The sequence below is a fragment of the Falco naumanni genome, chromosome 1, assembly GCF_017639655.2.
Source record: "Falco naumanni isolate bFalNau1 chromosome 1, bFalNau1.pat, whole genome shotgun sequence".
Classification (NCBI taxonomy): domain Eukaryota; kingdom Metazoa; phylum Chordata; class Aves; order Falconiformes; family Falconidae; genus Falco; species Falco naumanni.
In genome coordinates this window covers 112,097,794-112,124,138 of record NC_054054.1, presented here as the reverse complement: position 1 = coordinate 112,124,138, position 26,345 = coordinate 112,097,794, and the positions used below count along the sequence as shown (strand labels likewise).

At 40.4% G+C, this 26,345-nt stretch overlaps 2 protein-coding genes across 10 annotated transcripts in view; one reads left to right on the top strand and one right to left on the bottom strand.

Annotated features, from left to right (window-relative positions):
* NLK (nemo like kinase) overlaps positions 1–11,150 on the bottom strand; it is a 66,909-nt gene extending 55,759 nt beyond the window's left edge. Inside the window, exons 1-2 of one of the 3 annotated variants that reach the window (XM_040578575.1) lie at positions 11,087–11,150; positions 9,535–10,565 (exon numbers count right to left, since the gene is read on the bottom strand). In XM_040578575.1, coding sequence (XP_040434509.1) covers positions 9,535–9,992 — 458 coding nt within the window. In that variant the 5' untranslated portion in view covers positions 9,993–10,565; positions 11,087–11,150. Of the gene's footprint in view, positions 1–9,534; positions 10,884–11,086 lie in introns of those variants that run through there. The other 2 variants (XM_040578579.1, XM_040578584.1) reach the window with 2 other exon arrangements.
* A 569-nt stretch (positions 11,151–11,719) lies between these two features.
* LYRM9 (LYR motif containing 9) overlaps positions 11,720–26,345 on the top strand; it is a 41,803-nt gene continuing 27,177 nt past the window's right edge. The window contains exon 1 of one of the 7 annotated variants that reach the window (XM_040578519.1): positions 11,720–11,820. In XM_040578519.1, the coding sequence (XP_040434453.1) occupies positions 11,743–11,820 (78 nt within the window). In that variant the 5' untranslated portion in view covers positions 11,720–11,742. Of the gene's footprint in view, positions 11,821–11,842; positions 12,101–12,151; positions 12,174–12,195; positions 12,388–13,489; positions 13,582–14,091; positions 14,251–26,345 lie in introns of those variants that run through there. The other 6 variants (XM_040578567.1, XM_040578534.1, XM_040578557.1 and 3 more) reach the window with 6 other exon arrangements.

Here is a 26,345-nt window from a genome sequence, read left to right as displayed (position 1 = left end):
TAAACCTCTATCCTTTACATACCTATTTGTACTGCCTGTCATAAGCCACTTTCATTCAAGCACATACTACCTCACTCAGGGGTCTACTTTTACAAAATTGGATGTAATAGTTAGTTTGACTCACAATAAAGCAGAGCTTAGAGCATCTAGTGTGGTGTATTTTCAAATTGTAACACCAGGGCTTTATACATTCTAACTGCACTTAACTGTTTGTAGAACAGCTGAACACATCCACATTACACAACTTCGAGAGCAATAAAGCTTCTTCCTGTGTTTGAAAACCAACCTGCACTATTCCAACCCTGACAAGGTAACTGTCATCTTTGACAAATGTCATCAGTGAGATGCAAGAGACAGTTCTGGCCCAGCCGGTGGGTATTGCACATGCAGCAGGGATTCTCCCATTTCCTCCATCCCACATTTCCAGTTAGCCCATCCTCATCCTTCTCCTCCTAGAAGCTCGCGCTCTACAGCTCCACAGGCTTCTGCCCCCATACACTCCAGCACACACATCGCCGCAGTTATTTCCGTAACTGGTAACATGGGAGCAGATCTATACAACTCCAAACTCAACAGTTTACACCAGTGCTCGTAAGCCTGTTCACTAGTGTAATCAAGACTAAAGCTGCATCACCTAAAATCATCATTTATTACTTTAAGGATTCCCCAACTTTACATGTAATATAGGACAGGCTCAAACTGGCATAAATCCAAGCTACAGCTTGGATACTGAGACTGTATTCTATTTACAGAAAAGGATCATATCATTGTAAATACCTGGTACTAAGCAACAGAGAACATAGTCATTGATCACAGCCATTAAATAATCTATTACAGAAATTTAAAATGGACACCAGCTATTAAGTACCAGGCATACTACATACTTGTATTTCAGAAACAAAATCCAAACATTTTCAGATAATTACTCTCATAATAATATTTATAATGTAATCTTTAATCAAGTGCTTACTCTTAGATTCTAAAGGTTACAGAGGAAATTGCAGTTACTGAGCCAAGCTTCTTCTTATTGAATTCTTTTGACCAGAAATAAATGGTTTTTCAGTAAACCCTAGAAACTGTTCTGAGGGCAAATCCTACTTTCTACATTACTTCTCATATTCCAGAAGGATTTTAAAATCTAAATTGCCACTGTATCATCTTATCCTCTGCTCCAAGGTCTTTCATTTTTCAACAGTTCAACAAAGTAGCTAGCTCTATTCTTGGGAAGCCTCCAGAGTTAGGAAATAAGAAATCAGACTAACAGAAATCTGAACACAGCAAAGGTATAACCGACAAAGGCATATAAAAAAAATATTAATTCATTCTTTGTCTCAGTTGAAATTCTATTTGGACCAGTTGGAACAGTCCTATAACATATCCTTGCTATGTAACATATCCTTGCTATGTATCCTTGCAAGTAACTGACATTGCTTCAGCATACCTTACAGCGAGTGCTGTATGGGAACACAAGCATTACCAAGCAATTGTGAACACGGGGAATGGTTGTAGGGGTGGCCACCACACAGTCAGCGTGGAGAACACTTGTTAGACCAAGCAGAATACAGATGTAAATGAAATGTTGCAACCCAGCTGTACACTCCACCCAACTAAATTATCCCTGGGTCATGCAAGCAGACTGTAGCATTCCCTATGTGCCTTTTCAATCTTTCAAAAATAGAGGAAAGGTTTTTACATTCTGTGTAAAAAGAGGACTCAACTGCTCCACCGCAACTTTTCTTATTAAGAAACCAAAGACACCCTGCGCTTAAGTACCCAAAACTTCCACATAAAAAAACTTGGGAGGTAGGTCTCATTGGTACACAAAATTTAGTAGTAAAGGTACTGCTTGGTATTTGCTTACAAACAACTCAGGCAAACAGGACTTCAAAAGCTAACCCTCAAATACAGAACACATGGGTCTACTTACTTACAGGTGCCTACAGAAATAGTTTTAACCGAAAACACAGTATTATCCTCCTAAACATCTCCCTCCATCGTAAAGCTTGTTAATCTATGTGCAGTTCTGCAGACTGTCAGCTTCTCAATTTTCTTGTTTTCTAACACTTAAATTAGAATTATTTTTTAAAATGGCATATTAAAAAATTCCACAAACATTACCACTTATATTAACAAATTATTGTTCTTTTTAATATACAAAAATTTAATTGAGCTCTACACAACTTTAAGCTAGCTTTTCTCATATGAAAAGCTGAATGTTATGTATTTCCAGACTAGAAGGCAGAACTTTCCAGAGGATTAAAGATACATGAGACCCAGATACAACTATTACAAGTCATCAAAAAACACTTCAAACATATCCCAAAGGCTTCCTTCTACTTTACCTCCCCACAGCTATTTTCACTCTCAATCCCATTTTCCCCCCAAGAAATCAAGCAGCCTCATACAACACACACACTTGTTACTTGCCTTTATTTACTACTCTTACTTGATCACATACAATTGGTAGGAATGCTTACACCTTCACCCATTTATAAACACTAAAGGCACTTGTGTTTGTGGATTAGTGAAATCAACAATTTAAACACTCCATTAAAAAAAGGTGAAAGAGCATGTGGGGGAGAAAGGGAGAGAAGAACATCTGAAACATGCCTTCTGAAAAATCAGTATTAGGTTGTAGTTCAGTCACAAGCTGTTCTGCTGTAACATTTGCAGAATTCAGAGGAAAGAGAAAACACCGAATGCTACCATGATCTAACTGTATTATCAGCATAGTGGCATGTGGATACAAACAACATCAAGATTTGCAGGTGCTGCAAAAACTACATGCATTTCAAGTGACCTGTGAAATGCTGACCTTGGCATAATTTACAGTGAACCGATTTATCCAAAATGGTCCTCACCCAACTTTGAGAAAAAAACAGGTTATCCACATTCCTTCTTTCTTGCATCATCTTACAAGACAATAATGAACAATCTAGTATATTACTTGGATAGCATTTCACCTAATTCCCAACGTCTAATTTAAATGCAAGGATTATTATATCCATTTCATTTAATTCGGCACATTTGGGGACTAGTCATTTAAATGTTAACAGAATTTTTCTTTTCATGAAATTAAAAAAAGACAACCAACAACCCAACTTAAACATAAAAGCTTTACAAAATTTCCCATATAAAAAAACTGGAAAAGGTCATTGTTCTACTATATTTCTTCACAAATAGAGTCAGAATCCAATTTAGATAAAGCAATTCTTTAAAAAATACTGACATAGTGATTAAAGATAATCACCTGCAGATCCTTAAATTGTGATGGTAAGTGTGGAACACAATACACACTCTGCTCTGTAATGTGCCCATTGCCAGTATTGCCTCTTTCGCCTTAGGCATCCTCTTGGTTTCCTCCAAGAAATAACTGAATAAAAACAACTTAGTCTCTTTCTGAGGAAATCACTGCCTATCTGCATCAGACGCCCCAGACAACAGAAAAACTCACTGAAGTGTAACACAAAAAGTGGAAAACTGTTGTGGTTTAACCCCAGCCAGCAGCTCAGCCCCAGCAGCTGCTCACCCGCTCTCCCCGGGTGGAATGGGGGAGAGAATTGAAAGAGTAAAAGTGAGAAAACTTTTGGGTTGAGATAAAGACAGTGTAACAGGTAAGGCAAAAGCTGTGTGGCAAGCAAAGCAAAATAAGGAATTAATTCACTGCTTCCCATCGCAGGCAGGTGCTCAGCCATCTCTGGAAACACAGGGCTCCAGCACATGGAACAGGGACTTGGGAAGACAAAGAACCATCACCCCGAATGTCTCCCCTTTCCTCCTTCTTCCCCTAGCTTTATATGCCAAGGGATCCCCTTGTTTCCCCTCCCAACTCCTTGTGCACCCAAGCCTACTCACTGGTAGGGTGGTGTGAGAAGCAGAAAAGGCCTTGACTCTGAGTAAGCACTGCTCAGCAAGAACAAACCATCTCTGTTCAGATCACCACTGTTTTCAGCACAAATCCAAAACATAGCCCATGCTAGTTACTATGCAGAAAATTGACTCCATCCCAGCCAAAACCAGCACAAACCCAAAAAGCCAGTATTCAATGCAGTGCTCCTGTCTGGACTGGTTCTGTCCAGCATCCACAGCCTGTTCGAGACAGGCAGCTAGTAGTAAAGAGACCCTACCCTCTGCTTGCTACTAGTAGTAAAGAGCTGAACAATGAAAGGTGACATTATTTTTAAAAATGTCATCCATAAGAAGTCAGGCAATTACAATGTCATTTATATCACAGCTTCTAATGGAAAGTGTTTGCATACTGGAATTAGAATGAACTAAACAATGGTAATCTTTTCTAACTGGAAATTTCTGTTCACTTTTTTCTGTTACAGTCTATGTAGATAAAACAGATGCATCATTTGAATGGAAAAGCTTCATATTTGAGGTAAATATGAGTGAAGATCATCAGCAACACTAAACACAACAGTCAATACAGACAGCCCAGTCTTCCAAATATTCTGGAAGGAATTTTTTTAAAAAAAACTATTTCCGACCATTTTATTTATTAATTTTAAACACTTCTATTGCCCATTACTAAAAGCAAATTTAACTACACCAAAAATCAACACATCATCTTGTCGATTTTTTCCACTCTTAAGAAAAACCTTGATTTATATTCGTGATTTTTACTGTTGTTGCATCTTAGCCAGCTGTAGCACCAGCACTTTAAAAGGCTCTTTGGATTTGTCTTGGATTTGCTTAGTTTGAATGTTTTTGTAGGGATCGTCCCTCTGGATAACATTATTGGTGTGGATTATTCCTTCCAGAGCCTCTTTATCCAATTCTGGTGGATATTCTGTTCACCTACCAGAGATGCCACTTCCCGTTTGCAGCTCTCCACTTACAGTCTCATTCACAATGAGAGCACCAGGACAAACTTTATAGGGTCCTTTTGTATTTTTTTGATCAGTAACAAAAAAGTAATTTTAGACTAATACAAAATGTCAGATTAAATAGTTTAAATCAAACTGCCCATCTAAATGCTAATTAACATGGGACATTTTCCTCACATTCAAGTACTGCCTTCCACTAACAGCTGAGTTTTGAGGGAATGGAAAAAGATCATGATACAAACAGCTTTAGCTTAGAAAAGAAATAATCTCTTACACCAAAAGTGATAAAGGATTTCTTAAAATAAATTTTCATAATTCAGTTTTTTCTAAACTTTTCATGCTTACCAGACTGGACTTTTGCATTATTATTTGCATTAACTATGCAAAACATGATCATAGTTCGCAGCAATATCAGACATCAGAAAGGGAATTTATCCTGCCATTATTCATATTTTTTGAGGCTGTAACATCCTTTTATTTTTTTTCCTAATATACATTCGAGCAATTTTGTCCAAAAAAAATTATCTATATTGCATAGTTGCTCAGCATGACAAGTTCCTTTAAAGTAACAGGAGATTATCGGTTTATCCTGGAAACATCTTTCCTGCTGCTGTGCTTAGTATCAGTATAGTGATAAAACCCTCTCAAAATAGTTCTAGGGTCCAGGAAACAATCAATTGCACAGAAAATTCTTTCAATTTTTACTTAGCAATGACTTTAGTGATTTCAGGCCTTTGAAGGCCAGGAACAAACAGCAGATTTAGGCTAAATTATTTCTGCCTTTAAAAGTTACAGCAGCCTGTACATAATGTCCTATCTCAACGTTAACAGCCCAATTATTTGAAATGTTATACTGCTGTTTGACTTTCTGAATAAAAAGTATTAGAAGCAAATACATGAAAAAACACTGTGATTTCAAATAAGTGTAAACCAGGGCTTTAAAAAAAATAATTCATATACTTTTTTTCTATTGTCATTTGTAACAGATTTCCCACAGAGATGCCTTTTAACATGGTTTTGATGATAATAAAACAGATTGCTTGATTTCACAATCTTTGATGAATGACAATAACTTTCCAAAATTAGACACATATAAAACAAATGCAATCCCCACACACCTTACAGAGTCATAGCTTCTTATCCTGCTGGAGTTGATACATGCCAGCCAACAAGACAGTTTCATAAAATTTCAGCATCAGTGTTAACAGCTTGAAACAGCAACAAAACTAACCATTCCCTGTCTACCTCCACAGAAGTTGCAGTCCCTCTTCACTGGTATAGGAATCCTGCATGAAAACAGCATGAGCACTTCTTGCAGAGGTATTAAGGCTTTACCCCTCGCTCCAAAACCTATGAGCCTCAGCATGTTCAACAGATATTATTATTATTATTATTATTATTATTATTATTATTATCATTATTATTATTATTATTATTATTATTATTATTATTAATCCCACCAGATGGCAGCAGCATGTTTCCCCAGCAAAACAGGGAGCACTTCTGCAAAGGACAGCTCCTTATTCTTAGAATATACACAAGCCTTCCAAAAATCTGAAACACCATCTGAAACATGGGACACAGTTTGTCGCCGAAACTAAAATCTGGATTTTTTTCAACGCGTTAACAGCAAATACTTAAAGAGCAAATTACTCTGTCTTCAGCAAATTAGGTATGCAACTTGGCCCATGGCAATTTGCCAAATCTGCAGACCCTGGGAGAAGGTACCTACACATCCCTTCCTGCTTCAGCAACTCCCCCTGCCCCTTTTTGTCACAGTTCAGAAACATCGAGTTCTGGCACTGCATTAATATTCACATCTTTACTCTATGTTAAAGCACAATGAAAATGGATAAATATAGCAATTTGATGCTGGTTGTTCAAGAGATTCTTTTTACTTTGCCAGCCTGAGTTAAGTTCACTTTAAAATCTATGTGTCAAGGACAGTTGATTTAAAACATAATGGTGACTAGACAAGCAAGGATGCAGTTTGTGTACACAAATTCTAGTGGCAGCAATACAAACCTGCATGAGTTAATAATGAAAATGCTGAAGCATGATGCTTTGGCTCTTGATGAGTGAAAAACTCCAGCAGCACATTAGCTACCTCAAAACATCATAAAGTACCAGACAAATGAACTAATGACAAATGCTAATTCAACTGCCAAGTCAAAATCTTTGTCAGTAAGCTAACGGGAAACTCAATACCACACACTCCTGATTACTTATTTGACAAGCTAAACTCAACTGCAGGGTAAGTTGTATCTTTCTAGACAATGCAATGACATATCTGAGTAGCAAGATGAAAGACTCACTTCTTCAAATACTCAAACTGTAGCATAACATCTATTTCCCTCAGAAGTACAGATAGGAACTTTTCAGTTATCTGTTAGTGCCAATACATGCTCAGAAAGAGAAACAGATAAGCAACAGAAGCCTTATTCAAAATTAGCTTAGGCCTTATGTTGCTGAAAACAGTGTTACGCATGCATCAAAGTATATGTTTTTCATGTCTAAGGCAACATAACCTGCAAATATCCAAAGCAACATTTACGTTCAGTTGCATTATCTCACATGGCTAAAATTAAATTACATGGGCATTCTTTCACGTTTTGAATGAAACCTAAAATTCAGTTTAATTATTGCTTACAGAGTCTTAAATTCAGTCTGCATTCACTTGCAGAGGTTAATATGAAACGCCAAAAGCCTAACAGTGACCACTGAATTTAAATATATGTAAGCAAAGAGGAACTAATTTCAACCAATTACATTCTCAGTCTGTGTAGCCTGACGGCTTTACCTGAGGAGATCTGACCTCCAAGCTTCTGCTTTAAACACCCTCCCTCTATTTTTTTCCCCTTTCTTTTCCTTTTTTTAAGCTGTTGTTACCTTGAAGTAAAAGCTGGAGTTACAATTTTGCAAGCATTGGTCCCACCAGTGGCAATTCCTACTCGGGTGGACACGTTGCACAGTCAGGGGTGCCAGGAAGGGTGGACACTTTTGGCCCCATTCTGTCAGTCAAGAGCAGACCTTTCTTCTTCCTACACCTCTTTTTTTTCCCCTCAGTGCTCTTAATGATATTATATTTAAATATGCAAGCTTGACCTTTTATTCTACTGAATATTACGAAAGCAGATCTCCCTCTGCACCCTATTTTGTGGCAAAGAGAACCAAGAAAATAAAGACCTAGTGTGTATATATATATACATATACAGGTAAACAAAATGCGTGTACCAAGCAATAACAAGGTCTGATCTTACATAACAATCTAAATTTAAGCAAGCCTGTAACAATTAAGTTAAAAAAACTCCACACTTATCCAAAAAATATATGAACAGATGGAAACACCCTTATATATATTTTTTTTTACAGCAGATATCTTGTCAGTTTCCATTCTTTTAAATCAACTTTTTAATACCGTACCATAGCAAGAAGACAGCAATGCTAACTGTACAACAGCACCCCTCCGACTTTGTAAACTTAGCATTTAAATTAACTCCCTAGGCCTTCTGAGTTAAGGGACGCAGGGTCAGCTGTAACATCAGCCTAAGCCTAGTTTGTGCAGCTTGCTCGGCCTTCTTAGAAAACATGATTTTATGGCAAGCACTGCTCTGGTTCTGAGTGACCAACTTCAAGGGTCGGTACAATGGAGTAACATGTCTTCCTCTTCTGAGGCCTGTCCTGCAAAAGCACTTTGCCACCGTATGCTGGTACAGGCTACAATCCCGGGCACAAAGTAATCCTATCTCAGTAAAAGTAAAGTGCAGACAGTAGCTAAAGCAAAACCTCTTAAGCACCACAGAAAGTCTTGTCGGCTGAATGCTGTGGAAAGTTCTGCAGGGACACGATGCAGCCGCACGCTTCAAACTTTGTGCTACAGGAAGTGTGCTGGCTGCCACACGCCTGCCCTCAAACACAGCGCCGAGGCAGCTCTCCTGTTTCTAAGGGACATTTCAGAATACGGTAAACTGACAACCATTTCTTAAAAGAAAAAGGAGAAAAGAAAAAAATCATGCCAGTTTTGCTTCAGTGATCCTGAAGGGCAATAATCACGTACGTTCTGTTAAGGTGGTCACAAAATACATTAGAAGAGATTACACTCCGCTGACAGAATCCTCTGAAATAGCAGCTGGGGGAATAAAAGGACTGTAGGCAGTACTACAGTGAGACAGAAAATCCCATTTACATTTATGAGAGGAGAGCAAAGTTCAGATACTCTGTTTCAGGTAGCATATAGCATACTACCGCAGGTCAAACAGTCTCCTAGACAAAGATCTTGACAGGTGACTGAAGAAGGAAGACATTTTCATACGTTTTTAATTTCTAACTCTCAAGTCAGGTCAAAACATATATTCTAATGCTTATTTGTTAACCTGAAATTTTAGGAAGTACAGCTTAGCTACACTGAATACATATTCTATAGCAAGTATATAAACATGTTGCATTTGTCTCAGAAGAGAATGACGTTGTGGCCTGTCAGTCAGAGGTTGCTCTTCACCACTCTAAACCTCGTTCTGCCAACAAAAACAAGTGAAGCCAACTTTCTAAGAACAGAGGAGAACCAGTAAAAAAGAAAATAAAAAATCATAGTAAGCAGCTTTCTTGCATTCTGATTTAAATGACAAAACCAAGAATGAATTATGATCTGGTAAAAAAATGAAAAGGAAAAATCGGTTCAGTTGGGTTTTTTTTCTTTACTCACCAGACAACACCAAAGGCTCCATATCCAATAGGTCTGTCCGGCTCAATATCCAGTTGCTGTTGTGGATGTTGTGAGTGCTGATGATGGTGCGCTTTAACTGCAGCAGCTGCTGCAGCTTGTACCTGAGCTGGGGCTGCTGCAGCTGGTCCAGGGGCCTGACCCGGTGCCGGTGATGGGAAATATGGCTGCTGCTGCCCTGGGTTTAACATTGCTGCGGCCGCGGCCGCAGCTGCCGCGGCCGCAGCTGCCGAAGAGGCATGCTGCTGTACGGGATGTACCGCAGCTGCAGAGCCTGGATGCAAGTGATGTTGAGGGTGGTGGTGGTGATGGAGGTGAGGAGGAGGGAGGTGAGGAAGGTGGTGGTGATGGTGGTGGTGGTGACCTGCTGCTGCTGCAGACGTACCGCCATTGTAAGCCGCCATCATTTTTGCGTTGGCTGTTGTGCCACAAAGAGACATTCAAAAAAATGCCCTTTGATTGGATAACAACTGGGTCAAGCTGTCATTTGGCCATAAAAATGAAATCTGCTACACTTTAAAAGAAGTTGGGTTTCATCATACACGGCCCACCTTTAAAAACATTGAGCTCAACTGGCCTTATCTCTTCGCGGAGCCAAACAATTTGGAGAATCTCTTCATGTGTGCGTGAGCCAGAGTGCACGAACCCTCTTCCCCCAAGAGTCCAGCTGTGGGTGGCTACTGAAACTCCATCCTTGGGCAACTGGGTTGGGTTTTGTTTGAGTTTTTTTTCCTTCACTTTGTTGTTGTTGTTGTTATAAAAAAGAAATACGGTGATCAATCCCCCTCCCCTCCAGAAGGAGGGTCTGGAGTCTCTCCCCTGGAACACCCTGAGAGGACTGGCACGTCTACCCCTTCCATTCCCACATCCTCTCCATTTATCCCCTCAAACCTCCCTGAGCGCCCGGGCACCTCCTACATAGCTCCCTCCTGTCAGACACCTGCTCCCTCAAATATCGCCAAAAAAAGAAACCACCAAAAAACTTGTGGAGTTTGCAACTTTTCCTGGAAGGCCTGAAACACACACAAGCACCCAGAGAAAGTGAGGAGGGACGGAGGAGTGAGGGGAGGCGGGCGCGGGCAAGGCGGGGGAGGGCAAAAGGGGGTGAGGGGAGATAAAAATGGGCGAGGAGGGGAGCGGGCCGGGGCGGGGGGCCGGGGGCGCGGGAGCGGCGGGGGTCGAGGGGGGCGGAATGGGAGCGGGGAGTGACAAATGAATGACAGGGCAGAGCGCGGGGCCGGGGATAAAGAGGGGCGAGGGGGAGGATGCGGCGGGGGCGGCGGCGGCGCGCTGACAGCCTGCCCCAGCGCTGGCGGCGGGCAGCGCCTCAGCGGGGGCGCCGGCGGCTGCAGCCCCCCCTGCGGCGGGGCGGGGAAGGACCGGGGCCGGGTGGGGGGAGGGGGTGTCCGCTGCGTGCGTGCGGCAGGCAGAGGTGGGGGGCGGCGGGCTCTCAGGCCCCCGCCGCGCAGCGCCGCTCCGCCCCCCGGCCGCCGCCGCCTCGGCCGCCCGACCCGCCGCCGCCGCCGCCACTCACCTCCTCACGGAGCCCCAGCGCGGAGCGCACAGCGGGCACGCGCACCCGGCCTGCCCTCCCCCCGCCGGCCCCCCCCCGCCCCCATGCGGGGCGCGCGCCCGACACCCGCCCGCAGCCAATCGGACCCGGCCCACCAGGCTCCGCGAGAGCCGCCCCCACCCAATCACCGAGCGGGACCCAGCTCGGCCGGCCCATAGGACTCGGCCGCTGCAGAGACTCCCTGACTCAGTCCCGCCCCCTTGACCCCCGCCGCCCAATCACCGCGCGCCTCCGCGCCCAGAGCTAGCGAGACCCCGCGAGATTCCCTCACCTCACACAACCCTCACCTCGGGTGGCCCCGCCTTCTTCACCTTTCTTGCCAATCACGCGGCGCCGCTCCAGCCTTCTGGCCAATTGACTCTTTTTCTCGGCCGAGTCCCGCCCCCGAGGCCCGCCTTTTGCCCAATCGCGGCCCCCTATCCGATCCAATTAGCCAATGAGGAGAAACGAAAGCCCGAAAAGGGGTTACTGGGCCAATAGTACTCGGAAGCGAAGCGGCGGCCTGATTGACAGCTTCGCTCACGAGTGATCAGTGGCGATGGGCGTTAAAGGAGCCGTGATTCCTCCAGTCGCAGTACGAGGCGCTGGAGAAGGAAGTCGCTGGTGCGCCCGTCCGCATGTGGGCAGCTAGCCAATGGGAGGCGGGGAGCCGGCTGATGAGCGGCGGGAGGGGCCAATGGCGCTCCCGGGGCGGGGTGAGCTGAGGACGCGGCGGGGCGCGGAGGTCACCGTGGCCGCTGAGGGGAGGCGGCGGGAAGGGAAGCGGGAGCCGCGCTGAAAGCCGGGCCCTTGTACCCCTCTGCTGGCGGAGTTCTCCTGGAGCCCTCTGGCCGGCCGGCCCCGGGGCGGCGGCGGTGCCCTCGGGGCTGCGCTGTCTGTGGGGAGAGCGCGCGCCCCTCGCGTGGCCAAGCGCGGGAAGAGGTGCGCGGTTTCCTGAGGTAGATGTTTTGCCTCAGCCCCGCGCTCCAGAGGAAGGTGATTACTAAAGCCGTCTTCCGCAAAAGGCGCTTGCCTAACATGCTTTAAAGGCGAGGGCTGCCCTCGAAATGTATGTGGGGCTTTTATTGGGTTTTTTGGGAGGTGATGGTGGTTTGGGGAGTTTTTCTGGTCGTCGCCGTCGCCCCCCTGCCACTTCAATTTGAAGGCTTTACGTTAAAGTTAAGCAGCCTGATGCCAGAGAAAGTGCAGAGCGCTGGCCCTGAGGGCCCGAGCCCAGCCTGTGGCTCCAGCGGCAGGTGGGACACCCCATGTCACACTGGAGGGTGAGCTTCCGACCTCCCTTAGGTCAGGAGGGGGGAAAAACCCTAATCAAGAAGTTTTTAGATCTTTTCAGCACACTATACACAGCTACATACAGTTAGTAGCACATACTATAGCCGGTTCTGCTGTAAGTCAGTTTTCCTGAGGCTTGCTGCAGGATGCTCATTAACACCCTCAGAAGTTACATTTCAAATGCAAAGTATGCATTAGCCAAGGACCGAAATATTTTTTGCTGTTTGCTGTTCTAATTCACTTACACCATTAATCTGCGCGCTTGGGGAATGCAGTGTGAGTCTTTAAAGCATAAGTGTTCCTTAAAACTTTAGAGATTAATAAAAACCTGACAGTTTTAACACTTTACATTTTCTCGTCTGAATATTAATCATATCTGATTAATAGTTTTACTTTGGAAAAACTAGTTATCAGAGCCTTACTCATGATGGTGGCAGAGTTAAATTAATTGTGATGGTGATAAAGAGGTTCCTCTGTATGATTAAATTGGGTGAGCAGTTCCAAAGGAAATAAATGACTGAGTGAATTTGTATGTGCCCCTGACAGCCTTTCCTTGTCTGCATCTGGTTCCCATCTGAATACTGGTAAAACAGCTAGCAGACTATGATGGTATAACTGCACTGCTGAAGTTTTACCAACAAATCCCTAATGGTACAACATCAAGTCCTTGTGATCTGTGTTTTATCTGTCTCTCTAAAAACTGAACGTTATTGGATTTCTATATAGCATGGGGGAGAGGAGACTGTAAATGTGAAAGTCTGTTGCAATTCCTAAAACTGAAGCGCGAAATATTTTGAAGAATGGGTTTTGGATGCTTTTTGTCTGCTTTTTGAGAATTGTGAACAAATTGCAGGAATTAAGACAAGTTTCAAAAAGCGACAGAAACTGCTTTCATAAAGAAATGTTAGCTAATATTGCGGTCTGGGATTACAGTAGTTTTGCTGTTATGACACGGTTGTAAAAACAGACCACTTCTTTTTAAAAAAAAAAAGCAAAAGTATTTAGTGTACAGCCATTTTATAATAGTCTATGTTGGAAGAAGAAACAATATTTATTTAGAACTTGTATTTCTAGCTGTCTGGTTAAAACTTTTATTGAAGTTGATAACAAACTGCTAATGTGAGTACAAATATGGCATGCACCCAGGATCCTTTGGTCTCTGCTTCCCCTCAAGCTCTGGAGAGGTATGGTATGGTGTGTGGGATGATGGAAGGAAACTGATACAAAGTAGGTTGGGTGGGCCTGGGCATAGGGAAGTGTTGTGTGGACTTGGAAGGCTTTTAAAACTCTCCCGCACATTGCCATTATGAACTTCTTTCTTTCTCTATTATTGAAAAATTTGAAATTTCAAAGTAGTAAAATCGAGCAATTGCCTCATAATTGTTGTATGGAAACTTGCATTCTAAATGTATTTGCAGATTAATGTCTCTGTAGCGCTCTTCAAGTCCATATATAGAGTGTCATCTTAATATTTTTTTCCCAGTTAGTTAATTACTGAGTTAATTGGATCACATAACTTTAAACAATTGACTTTTCAGTAGAGTTTAATTTCTATTGGTGTATTTGCCAAAAAAGTCGGTCATCTTCAACTGCATGTTGTGAAGAAAAGGGAAAAAAAAAAGTTATCTTGTTCTTGCCATTGGACTGTAGTTGAATTTATGGTGTTAAGTGATACGGAAAAAGTCAGTCTTTCCTAGCATGAACTGAAAGCCTTGCAGTGACTGCTTATTGAGAAGTGTTCATAGACAATGTGCAGTTTTGGTGACTGATGTAGAAGCTTAATCTCTGTAGGCTCCTTATTGTTAAAGAGTGAAGAGGTATATTGTATTCCTGTCTGGAGGCATCTACTTCAGGTGAGTCTGGACATTACCTTAACACTTCTTTCCCCATTAACACTATGGAGCCTTTAGAGAGAAGCTTCTGAAAGGCAATGTTTAATATTAAGCAGCGTGGCTTTACCTACTCATCTTTGCAGTGGATATGAAGTAATTCGGGTCTGGATCTCTGGTAGTGTATTTTAAAGCTTTGTGTAGCTGTCTCCCTTGGAGCAGCTTGTGTCCGTGCGAACCTGTTCTTTCAAGTATTGTGTGCATGAAAAGATGGGGATTGGATCCACTTCTCGTTAGGGTTTGAAGCATCTGTTTACACTTCCTCATGAGCAAACCAGTTGTCAATTAACCTGAGGGAAGTACCAGTTGAAGCTCATGCTGTTTCTTTATCCTTATTACTTTAAGGAAGAATTAACACAATGAGGATTGTACTCAGCATCTTTGCCATAGTTGAGGACATTATGTATGTGCAGCTTTCTGTTACAAGTTTTACATGACGCATTACAGTATCACGAGTGTTGCTTGTATTCTTATGAAAAACAGGCTTCTTTAAAAAATAATACCATGGGTAAACCACTGAGAAAGTTTTGTATTGTTTATTGATGCCCCTTTTCTTTGTGGTCATCATTAAATATCAACCATCTCAAGTTTCTGGATAGAAATTATCTTTAGCAAATCTCAAAGAAAAAAGTAAACAGTTCCATCAGCTCAGTCTTCAGTCTGACTGTTTGCTTATGTGTTGCCAGCAGGTGATCTGCAGCAACACCTAGGTCCACTATTTGGTGAGCGGGATTAGTTGCTTGAACCAGAACACTATATCCAGTTTAAAGAGTTCCTTCCCACAGATTTTGTCTAAACTTACTGACTTCCTGTTGATTTGTCATACAACGTTTTTCTGTTAGCTTTAGTGAATCTAATCCATGGTGACTGTATTTTTGGCTGTACGTGAGTAAGTAGGTGTCTGTCTTAGAAATACTTTCAAAGTGTCATTAGACACTGTCACATAGATGAATTTTCAGCAGTGAGAGCAAAAGTAGTGAACTGGCTTGCAGTCCTGGAATTGTCACCAGATTTCCTGACAACTCTCAACTGGACCACTACAAACCATGCTTTCCAGTTTCCATGTCTGTAAAGTGTAAGTAAAATCTGGGACCTGCTTTATTGCTCAGTTTGACTAAATGCTACGGCCATATTACCTATCTTTTATTTGAAGCTGAACCAGCTCTTTTCAATGAGGTGAGAGACTGGTGAGATGGCAGCTGAAGGGATACACTTATCTCACTCGTCCATATGGAAGTTACGTCAGGTGCCAGTGTTGAATGACCCACCCTAACAAGTCTATCTTCCTTCGGCACTGCGTTTGTAAACACTTTTAATTGGTGTCCCTGGCTTCTGTGATGCTGTGAAACTTAAGACTGTCAGTTCAGCTGGTTTTTAGACACTTTATGCTATGAAAGTTAAGGGGGACAAGATTCAGTTGATTCATATGGAGGTGTGTTCAAGGAAAAACTACCTTTTAAAAGAATATTAAGGAAACATGAAACTTGCAAAGTGCTCAGCTTCTGAATACCCTTTGTTACCTGTTACTTGCAAGTGTTAACCTATTAGTTATATGAATCACTGCTACTTAGAACAGGGCTGCAGAAGGAGTTAATCGTGTGCTATTGTAAGTCAGTGCTTCCTTGTTATTTAATGCCTCTGTATAAGAAGCATAAGGCTGCTGAGGGGGAGCTCGTTACAGAGTTGGCTCGTATAACTTTGAGCAAGAGTGTTTTGTGAGTAGCTCAATGAGCTTGAGCTGCTTGATGAACGAGTTGGCAAAATCTAACCATAGTAATTTGAACTGGGCAGGTAGAGACACTGCTCGAGATCCTGCCAAAGCCCAGTTTGATTGCAACTAATTTGTCATCCCCAGTGATGCATGGAAATATGCGATTGGTGACTACTGCTGATGAAACATGACAGATCAATTCTAATCTCTTACTGGTGAAGACGGTTATTCATGGGGACATGCATCTGTCTCTTACTATTCTATTCACAGTAAGAGTGCTGTAAAGCAGCAGCAAGTCTGCTGTGTGAGTATCAGACACTGAATGCTTGTATATCTAGATTTGTCAGGTGCTCTTTGCTAAAGTGATTTTAAAACCTATATAGAGCTTTTAAGTAAATACTGTGCATTAGAAACACAGGGCACAGATTTGTCCCTTCCTGAAAATCTGCTGGATCAAATTTAGTTTTTTCTGACTCTTGAGAGACTTCTTTTCCCCTTGGATTTGCCACTTGCTTTGCAGGGTTATCATCTTTTTGACAGCGCTCTGCATAAGGGCAGGGGATGGAAGACAATTTGTAATCAGCCGGTTCTATTTCTTTGATGTTCCTCAGCACTGTTTTAACCTCAAAATTCTCCACAAAAGATTGTATCATATTGCACAGTATGAAATGTTACGGTCCAGTTCCAGACATAGGCTTTGTGGGTTTTTTCTTGTACCACAAAAAGTAGCTGTGAGAACAAGGCTCTGAGTATTAGAACAAGTCTTTTGATTTCATGGCTGAGTATTGTGCGTAAATGTCCTTCAGCACTTACGCATGTTGGGGTTTTGTGACACTTTAATACAGGAAAAGTAACATTAAGTGAAACAAAGCATAATAAAATAGTTGCACAGATTTGTCTCTGATCCACAAAATGGATACTCTGAGCTGCATTATCGATAATTTATCACGTGGGTGTCTGACAAGCCCACACATACCTTGATATACAACTCTGCAGATAGTCTTCATTATTCTGTAACACCTTGGTAATATTTTATTCATAGATCCTAATGCTGAAGTCCTTAAGGTGTCATAAACACAGTGCTAATGCCTGTGAATTTGAGGGGATTTGGTTAGTCAGATAAATATCATACTCTAAATAAGCAGTGGTTCTAACACACAACACAATAAATATTAATATACGCAAAGCATCATAGGATTAAAATTCCTGTTGGTGTATATTAGTCCCTTTCTTTTGAAAGAGTAATCTTTCAGAGTTTTCATCTTTAAAACCTTTTCTCTACAAAACTGGAAAAAGTCCTTTATTGATAAAATGCAGTGAGGAGCAGGGGGAAAGAATATTTGTGTTGATTATGTATAAGGGTTTGCATCTTAATGTTTGCAAGGATGGCAATATGCCTTAATCGAGGAGGAGGGCAAGGTTCTGCTCCTTGTTGAATGGGGGATGAATCCCTGTTGTGCTGGTTTTGGCTGGGATAGTTAATTTTCTTGATAGTCACTATTATGGGGCTATATGGTGCTTAGTTGCTGGCTGTGGTTAAACCATGACACCTGAGCTTTCTATTAATAGGAAGATAAGGGAAAAAATCAAGTAGCCAAACCAAGTGGATGACCTAGCATAAGCTTGTTAGTCTAACAAAAAGGCATGTTGACCCAGATAAGTCTTTAATGCAGCAGTGTGGGAACTTGGCTGCTTCTTTGAAAAGTGATTGAAGTGATGGAATGGTACTTACTTCAATAGTACTGCACAGATATGACTGAGATACGGCGTTGGGGGGACAACCGGTGTAAATGACAGATGGTGTCATCTAAGATAGAGTGTATCTCTGACATTGGAGATCAGACTCTACAGGCAGTTATGTTGCTTCGCTGGACTGTCAGCCCTGTTTGTGGCTCTTACAGTGTAGTTTTTGTCATGGTCATGTTGCAATTGACAGCTTTGCCCCAAGTTTGTTCAGTATACTGTATATACGAATATGAAGACCATGATTAGCACTGGGGCTAGAATTCTAGCTGAAGACTACCACCTCCACAACACTGAACTCCATATCCTGTAGTGCTTTCTAGCCAAAAGTGTTTTCTCTTGAGTTTACTGAAGGAGTTACTGAATTACTTGCTCACTGTAGACCTTAAGCATGGGCTTGGCTTTAACTGGGAGTGCTCAGGTGCTTAAAGTTAGTTTATAACAATTTGCCATTTAAAGACTTCAGCCTGATTGTTTAGTTCTTTCTGTCTCATTTTCCTTCTTGCTGCTAAACACCAGTTGCAGGAGGTAGAGGGGAGGTCTTTATCCCCTACAGCTTTTTGGAGAAAGTGACAGTTCTGCAGTTCTCTGTTCTACATTTCTTTGCACCAGAAATGACCCTGCTGCTCTTTGTCACCAGTGTTTCCTTTTATCCCTCTCCTGGCAGCTGCTCTTGCTCCATTTTGATGTTGGAACAGCAAATGAACTCCTTCTGAAGCAAATGTCATGCCAATAAAGATGCTGAAGCAGCAAGAAAATCATCTCTGTCTCTGAAGATTGGACACCTTTGTGAATGGGATGTTCTTAAAATAGCTCCACAGCATGTTACCTTCCTTAGAAGGTGGAGAACTGAAAACACCACCCTAAGCCACTTGTTTTTATGTGAGCAGGATCCCTAAATAATGTATTTTGGAGTGAGAAGCAGGTTCCTTCCTTTTCGTCCAAATTAAAATAGGTACAATAATACCTGAGCACTTTGTGTTTCTGCTGAATCTTTTATTCAGTGATGGGAGAGGGAGGAAGGAGGCTGACACCAACACTTAGATTGAATTTTCTGGATTGCAGATTTAATCAGAATAGAAAATACTGTTGCTGTGGTGGTATTTTTGGAAACACTGTCTGAATTTCAGGGACCTGACTTCCTCCTGCTCAAGCTGTCCCACAGTTAGCTTTTTGTTCTGTCATTGATTCCAGTGACAACAAATTTAACAAAGCAGTTGAGTTGATCTGAATTGATTGTATGCCTCTTGCCAAGAATTTTGTTTGCAACATCATGGCTAATGGTCATGATTATTACTTGTCCTGCATTAAATTACGCTGAAACAAAGTGCTTGCAACAGTTTGCTGTGTCGGATTAGCTGTATTTTGACCCAATATTCCATAGGTATGATTCAGTGAAGTCCAGGATAGGAGATTAAATCTTTAGGTTGTTAAGTTCTTGCAGGTGATGATGTATTTGTAAGTATTGTTAGTTTTGTTTGCTCTAGCTTTATAATGCTAGTACAAAGTCCAACCTGATTCTGATTCCTCTTCCCTCCCCCCTTTATTTCCAGTTTGGATAGCTTCTTAGTGCTTTTTCATGTAATGACTAGTTTTGTCTAGCATAATAGCTTCTAAATCCTTTGCCATGTCAGAGTTCCTTGAGTGTTGTAATAGACCATATGCATTCAGTATAAAAAAACCAAAAAACAATGTGTTATGGAAACACTTAAACAGTAATTTTTAAATTGTGGTTTTTGCAGCAGCACACCTATCCATTACAGCAGGGCAATTTTGAGAATGCAACTTAAACAGTTTTTCTCTGCAGTACAGAGTAGTGATTATTCCCTGTGGTCTTGCCAATATTACTGTACTTTCTCATACACAAATGGTCAAGATAGGAATGGGTACGGGACCAAGACATCTGGAAACTACTATGAAACAACAAACTTGCAGCCTGGTTCATGATAACATTTCACTCCAGCATTGTCTTTAAAGTGTGATCTTGGTAAACTGGGATAATGTAATGCTAATTAAACATTATTCTTCTAAGTTTACTTAGAAGACTTGTTATAATGAGTGCAACACAGCCTGTGCTTTATTAGGTCATCGCAGATGTAAAAAACAAATATTGACTCCAGAATTGTATCCATATATCTGATATAGTAATGTTTATTTGAAATGGACCATGTGAAGCCAAATCCTTGCTTAGTTCATGTAAGTTGGCATGGCTTCTTTTAAACTGAGCTCCATGCTGGTTTTTGCTTCAGGTCTGTATTTTAGAAGCAAGGTTCTTTAACTGTGTTATGATGGACGTAGTTTAAAGATCAGCTTTTTGTGCGGTGTGATGTATGGAGCATTTCAATGCTCTGTTTTCCATGTGCTTTATTTAACTTGTGTCAGATTGTTCAATGGGTGTTTGTACTAATGCTACCTGTCTGGGCCTGCTGTGCCTGTGTTTGAGCTGGTGAACCACCTGCCCAAGTTAAACTTACATTGGTTATTTTTTGCCATAGGTTTGCATACCTTTTGATGCTTTGGGCTTGTATCTGTTGCAAGAAAATATTTCATATGTAGAGATATTTTTACATGAAATATTTCAGTGTTATTAAAGGATCTGTTTAGTGGAATTTCAAATAACTAATTGCAGGTAATAAACAATAAATCTAGAGCAAAAAACTTTTTACCTTTACTGTGGGTTTCTTCCACGGTATTGTTAATGAAATAACAGAAACAAATTTATCCAGGCAAAAAACAGTGTGATTTTAATCTGTGTGACAGTACATTTATATATCTTCCAGGAGTTGCATCACCATTTGCTGCTTGTTTAAACATGTCACATGTTTAGTGACCTTGTTCTTTTATGTGACCTGCTGTTTCTGAAGTGAAAACTTGACGAAAATACGAAGCCAGAAGTTGAGTAGTGCACTCTAATTTACCCTGGCTGAGGATCTGGGTGGCCATGGCCTCTATTGGATAGCAGAGATTCTCAGCTAGTGTAATGTGAAATACATTGTGTAGGCAAACCCATCAAGGAAACAGATTAATGTGTGATAATAAAACCTATGATGTTCTAGCCCTAAGCAGTCTTATTACAGTTTGGATAGATTCTTTGGACTGCTGTTGCTGCTAGGTGCTTTTGATTCACTTATTTCCTGCAGTGTACCTCTAATATGGTAGGTTGGTTAATTTGCACAGTGTGACCATGTGCAAAATTATTTGTTTATAGTGTTCTTAAATATGGTGAGTGTCATGTCAGGCACAGAGGCAAAGGTCAGGACTCTTATCAGTCAGGGAAAATCTCAGCCAGTAATCACATAATCTACACCTCTCTGTTTTATGTTGGGTAAGCTTATTTGTTTAATTTGGCATTGAGTTTACACGTCATGCAATTCAGTTGCTGTCTTGATTCAAACCTACTAGCTAAGAAAGATAAAGTATTAAGAAATAATTTTTCATCCATGTGTAACCTGGGAATTACTGGTTCAGGTGACTGAAAGGTCTGTTTCTTTGGTTAGAAAACCATCATTGTAGTACGTGGAGAATTCTTGCTGACACTTCTTCAGCACCAGCTAGCTTTGGGTCTTTGATTTCCTGATAGTTTGAGGAGAGCCCCTGTCAAAGTCCTAGCAGCAGAACACAGTAGCAGGTATAGTGTGAGCTATTTTGACTCTAACATCTGTCTTTTTCTCAGATTGTATTGCAGTGCTTTCATTCTGGAGTCCAAGAAACTTTATCTTGTTTTACACAAATCGTACAGATGAAGCAATATTCCTTGTGAGGTACATCTTGAGAATTTGTTAGTTGTGCTGTTGCTTCACGTAATCCTTACTTGAAATCAGATACTTTGAAGAAAATAATTCTTGTTATGTGCACTTGGGAGCAAAAAATGCATGCCTCACATGTAACATACACCTTTACCTGTTAGTTTGTTTATAAAGAAATTATTGTAATAAGTGGAGTACCTGTCTTGCTTATGGAATTAAGTAACTTTTGTATCCTACAGTAAAATCAATCAGAAAGTCTGATACATACAACATTTTGTTGTATGAAACAAAGAGAATCTTCTACAGGTCTGTGAATATCTGAATACCATTATTTTTCTTGGACTCAGTGGAAGTGGAAATGATAAGCAGAAGTACTAGATGTAAAAATGAAATCACTAGTTGAAGAACACAGGCTTTTTATAGGAAGCAGTTTCATAATTATATTCATATTCTACTTTTAACTAGGAGGAAATATCAAAATTTTTACATCCTCAATTTTTTACTTTTTGTGTGAAGGTGAAAATAATTTGCATTACTGATAGAAACACAAAGTTTTCAAAGTTCTCTTGGTTGTTTTAAGGCTATTAATGTTTTTCATAATGCTGATTTTTGACAGGATAATATCCCTTTAAAGGCTTTCTTTACCAGATCAATTCCTTTCCTACTAGGAGAACTAAAGCTTTTCAGCTGTCCATCCAATTTATCCTTCTGCACTGAATTTCTCCTATCAAGATAACCAGCAGCAATACTCCCCTCAGGAAATTTGTATCAATTAGTTCCACATCACTAATTTCTGTGGTATGGATGGACCAGTCAGTTGTAAGAAAGCTGTTTTGTAAACAGTTATGGCTGTTGGGGGTTTGTCTTTACTATTTTTTGGTAAGGTCTTTTGTTTGTTTTGAAATACGTCTTATACATGGCAGCTATTGAAAGCCTGCAGATTTATGCATGTGCATGAAGAAATATGGGGTAGATTTACCTCCTTTAGGGATACTAATTTTCTACAGATTTCACATAGTACTAATGAGGGACCATGTTGTACACAGCTAAGCAAATGTATTCGGAAAATACTTATGGAGGAGAATGTCATCAAAGAGGTACAGGGCACTGAAAGTACAACAGTAATTTGTAGCTGTTGCATAAATCTCGTGTCTGTAGGTGTGCATGTGCCTGCTACCCCTGTGATGGCACTCTGAAACGTCTCAGTCTGAATTCCAGACATCCTAAAGGCTGCTAGTAACTTTTCTTTGGCCCTATGGTCTTAATGGTATTCAATATAATTCACTGTAAAGGAAAGTGGAATGTAAATAGTCTGTAAATGAGACTCTGGGGTGACATAGTAGCAATTTGGCATTAAAAAGAAGGGGGTGCAGTCTAAAGAGAAACTATATCTGAGGTGACAGTCACAATTCAGAAGCTACTGTTGTAGCCTTATATACCAACATATATGATGAAGAGATGGCTCTCTTGTTCTAACATGCATGAAGCCTTATTTTTGCAGCATGATGCTATGCAGCTCAGTAGATCCTAGAGGATCTATACAGCTTCAAAATCATCACATCTCTCTCACCTGTGCTTTTCTGCTTTCGTTCTGATTTGTAGTTGGACATGGCTTGGGATCCTGTTGTTCAGTAGAGGACTTGGATGTTACCAGTGAAGTGCTTGTTTTGCCTTCTTATACTGTGCTTCTACTGCTCTTGCCTGTCAGCCTTGTCGGTGTATTTCACTGCATAGGTTTGTGCATGTATTTGTGGGGTTTGGGGGGGGGGGGGGGTGGTCTGTGGTGTTGGATTTGTATGCTGTATGTGAAGAGACAGACTTGGTGAGAGCTACGTGTAAACTCTGTAGCCATAGCATTGGCACTGGGTACATCCCTGGTGCGTCTCCAGCTCCTTGGTGTCACTGGCCAAGTTTAAGAAAGTGGAAAAAAACTCTGGCACTGTATTGATAATGTGAGTGCCATATGCAATCTAGCAGGAAAGCAGGTTACTCCCCAGGTGGATTGCAGACCAGGCTTCAGGTAATCCCTCCCTTAGCCAGGGAAAAGTGGTTTTAATCTATGTATTATGTATTTAGCCATTTTTTCAACACTCGTATGTCTGCAAATGTCATAGCACTGTTACAGTCTCTTACTATCCATTTCCCATATAAGCAGATGTATCAGGACACGAAGCTGTTTTCAGTCACTCAAATCTAATCCCAAGTAGTGCCATAGGATCTTGTGAATCGCTCTGGATTTATACAGAAGTAAATGACAGTACAACATGTCATTTTTAAGAACTGGTACCAGCCATTGTAGGACTTTGCTTTTTAGACAGCTGAATTTCTTTTAATGGTGTTTAAAACAAAACTAATTTGATATGATTATTAGAGAAGGAAAATTAAAAGGACAAAATCACAGGAAGCTCATTAAAATGGAAACACTGAAATAACTGTGTAATTGGACATTGATTCTGTCCTCACCCCCTCACTCACTTTATGAACAATTTTGTATTAAAAGTAACGTGCTGCAGGATGATGCTCCAACATCTGTTATTGCTGAAACAAAATGATTTGCTTGGTTTTTTTCTTCTCTCTACATCTTTCAACATCTGCATGTAGATACAGATAGACGCATAGATCTGTCCTGTATATTAATCATATCTAACACTGTTCCTTTCCAGGGAAAAGGTGTCAAAGGGTATGGGATTCTATTTTTGTTTTGGAGGGGAGTGTTTTGGTGTGGGATTCTGTGTTGCCTTTCACTTCTGTTAGATATTAGGTGACTGGCTGTGAAACAGAATAATGTGAATGAGGACTGAGGGCTGCTAGCACAAAGCCCCATGCATGGCTAAGTTGCTTGCAAGTGTGTTTATATGAAACAAAGAAGTTCACAGGCTATGGCCTGTCTGTCTTCTGAAAAGTTAGTGCCACCTTACATGATTGAAATTCTGCAAATGACTTTCCTTGTAGTCTGTTTTCACAATGTTTGCAGGCAAATCACCATTTTTAAAAAGTATTGCACATTGAAAATGATCAGTAGTTGTGTTGGGAATTTGATATTTATTTATTTATTTACTTCATAGGTTGATCCAATGAATATATTATAAATCTATCTTGCTGAATGTTTGCTACTTAAATCACTCTGGTTGTGATTATCCTGATAGGGAGCAGTATATTTTTGTTTTACATTTTGGATGATTGCTAAAATCTATATGGTTGCATGTGCCAATTTTGAGATCGTTTGTTTATTAATGTGACTTGCTTCACCTCAGTATTTATACTATAAAAATACAACTGCATAAAGGTTCATAGCAAGAAAATAGGAAAAAGCTGAACAATAGATTTGGAATAATATTTGGAAATATTTTCTGATACCTAATTATCATTATATTAGTTGTCTTCCAGTCTTCAAACTATGCTCTAGTTGGGAAAACACATGTTTAAATCCATTCCTATCCAGGAAAATACTTCAGCTTAATTTTAAGCATGTGCCTAAGTTATATTGGTTAAGTGACTCATAACTATTTGCTTAAATCCTATCCAGTGTTAGACTGATTAAATATATTAGAATTGCAATGTAAATACTGCTGTAAATAAGATTTGCTATGGATTTACCACTGATTTTGACTTTTACAGTCATTTTTATGGTATATGGTTGAAATCAGAAAAAAATGGAAATTTCAACTAATTTTTTAATATGCTAAAATGTATTAAGTTACACAAAAGAATCCATATTATAGTAATCCTGCATATATACAGGAAAAGAGTACCCAGCATGCATGGCAGATGGTTTCAAAGGAAATCCTCGAGAGCTAGGATTAAAAAGCAATTTTCAGCAAGTTTAAAATGGGTCTCAATATTTGGGTCACAGATATTAACTCTTTCATTACAAACAAATGAGGGAGAAGTCTTGTTGGATTATTATGGAAATGTTTCTCTCAAAAGCTGACCAGTGTGCACTGTGGAAGAAAGAAATGAGAACATAGTTGATTGAGTTTCTGATACTGTCCTAACAACAGTGGGATGTAGAGTTGTGATACAGACAGTGGTATGTTGTGAGTAAATTGGATTCATCATTCAACTAACAAATATTGGCAGCCCTTTTAAAAATATGGTATATATGGCTTCAGGTTTTTGTCTGCCCGCTGAAGCAAACTTACATAAGACAAATTTTGTGATAAATAATTTTCAGTGTGTTAGAAATGGTAGATTTATACCTGTTCTACATTTACTAAATTATACTTAATCACTGTACATTAAAGTGTAAGGAATTTACATGTAGCATTTTTCTATTCCTTTTGGATATGGCGAACCCAAGAAACTGAACAGCAATACTTTTGTTCAATCATAGACAGGAATGAACATGGGCTGCAAGTTTTGCTTGGAAGTATGTCTGTGATTACAAAGGGAAAAACAAGCCCGTGTTTTCTCAAGCATGTTTTAGGGGCAAAGTAGAACTTGATTTATTTATTTTTTTAAAGGTTATATTCTAAAATAAACAATACCATGCAATTGTTCCAGGCTGTTGTTGTTGGTTGAACATCCAGAAATATCAGTATAATGCAAAAAAGTGATTGAGTACAAATTGGCTTTGTATTCAAAGAGCAAGAGAAGACATCAAGTTTTTAGTTGGTAAAAATAGCACAGCAAGTTGGAGATTATTGGCTTTAACTTACACCAGCTAGTAAATGTGTTAGGCATGTAATTCACATTTACATCAGTGCTCCTTTATATGCTTCTGGCAGTTGAAAGGAACCTTCAGTTTGACATGAACTAATTTTTCTCTTAAACTCTCCTGTTTCCAAAGTAGAAAGGTTAGGCCTTAAGCAACGTTCATCACTAAACAATGAAATACAGCAACTGATACTATTTTATTG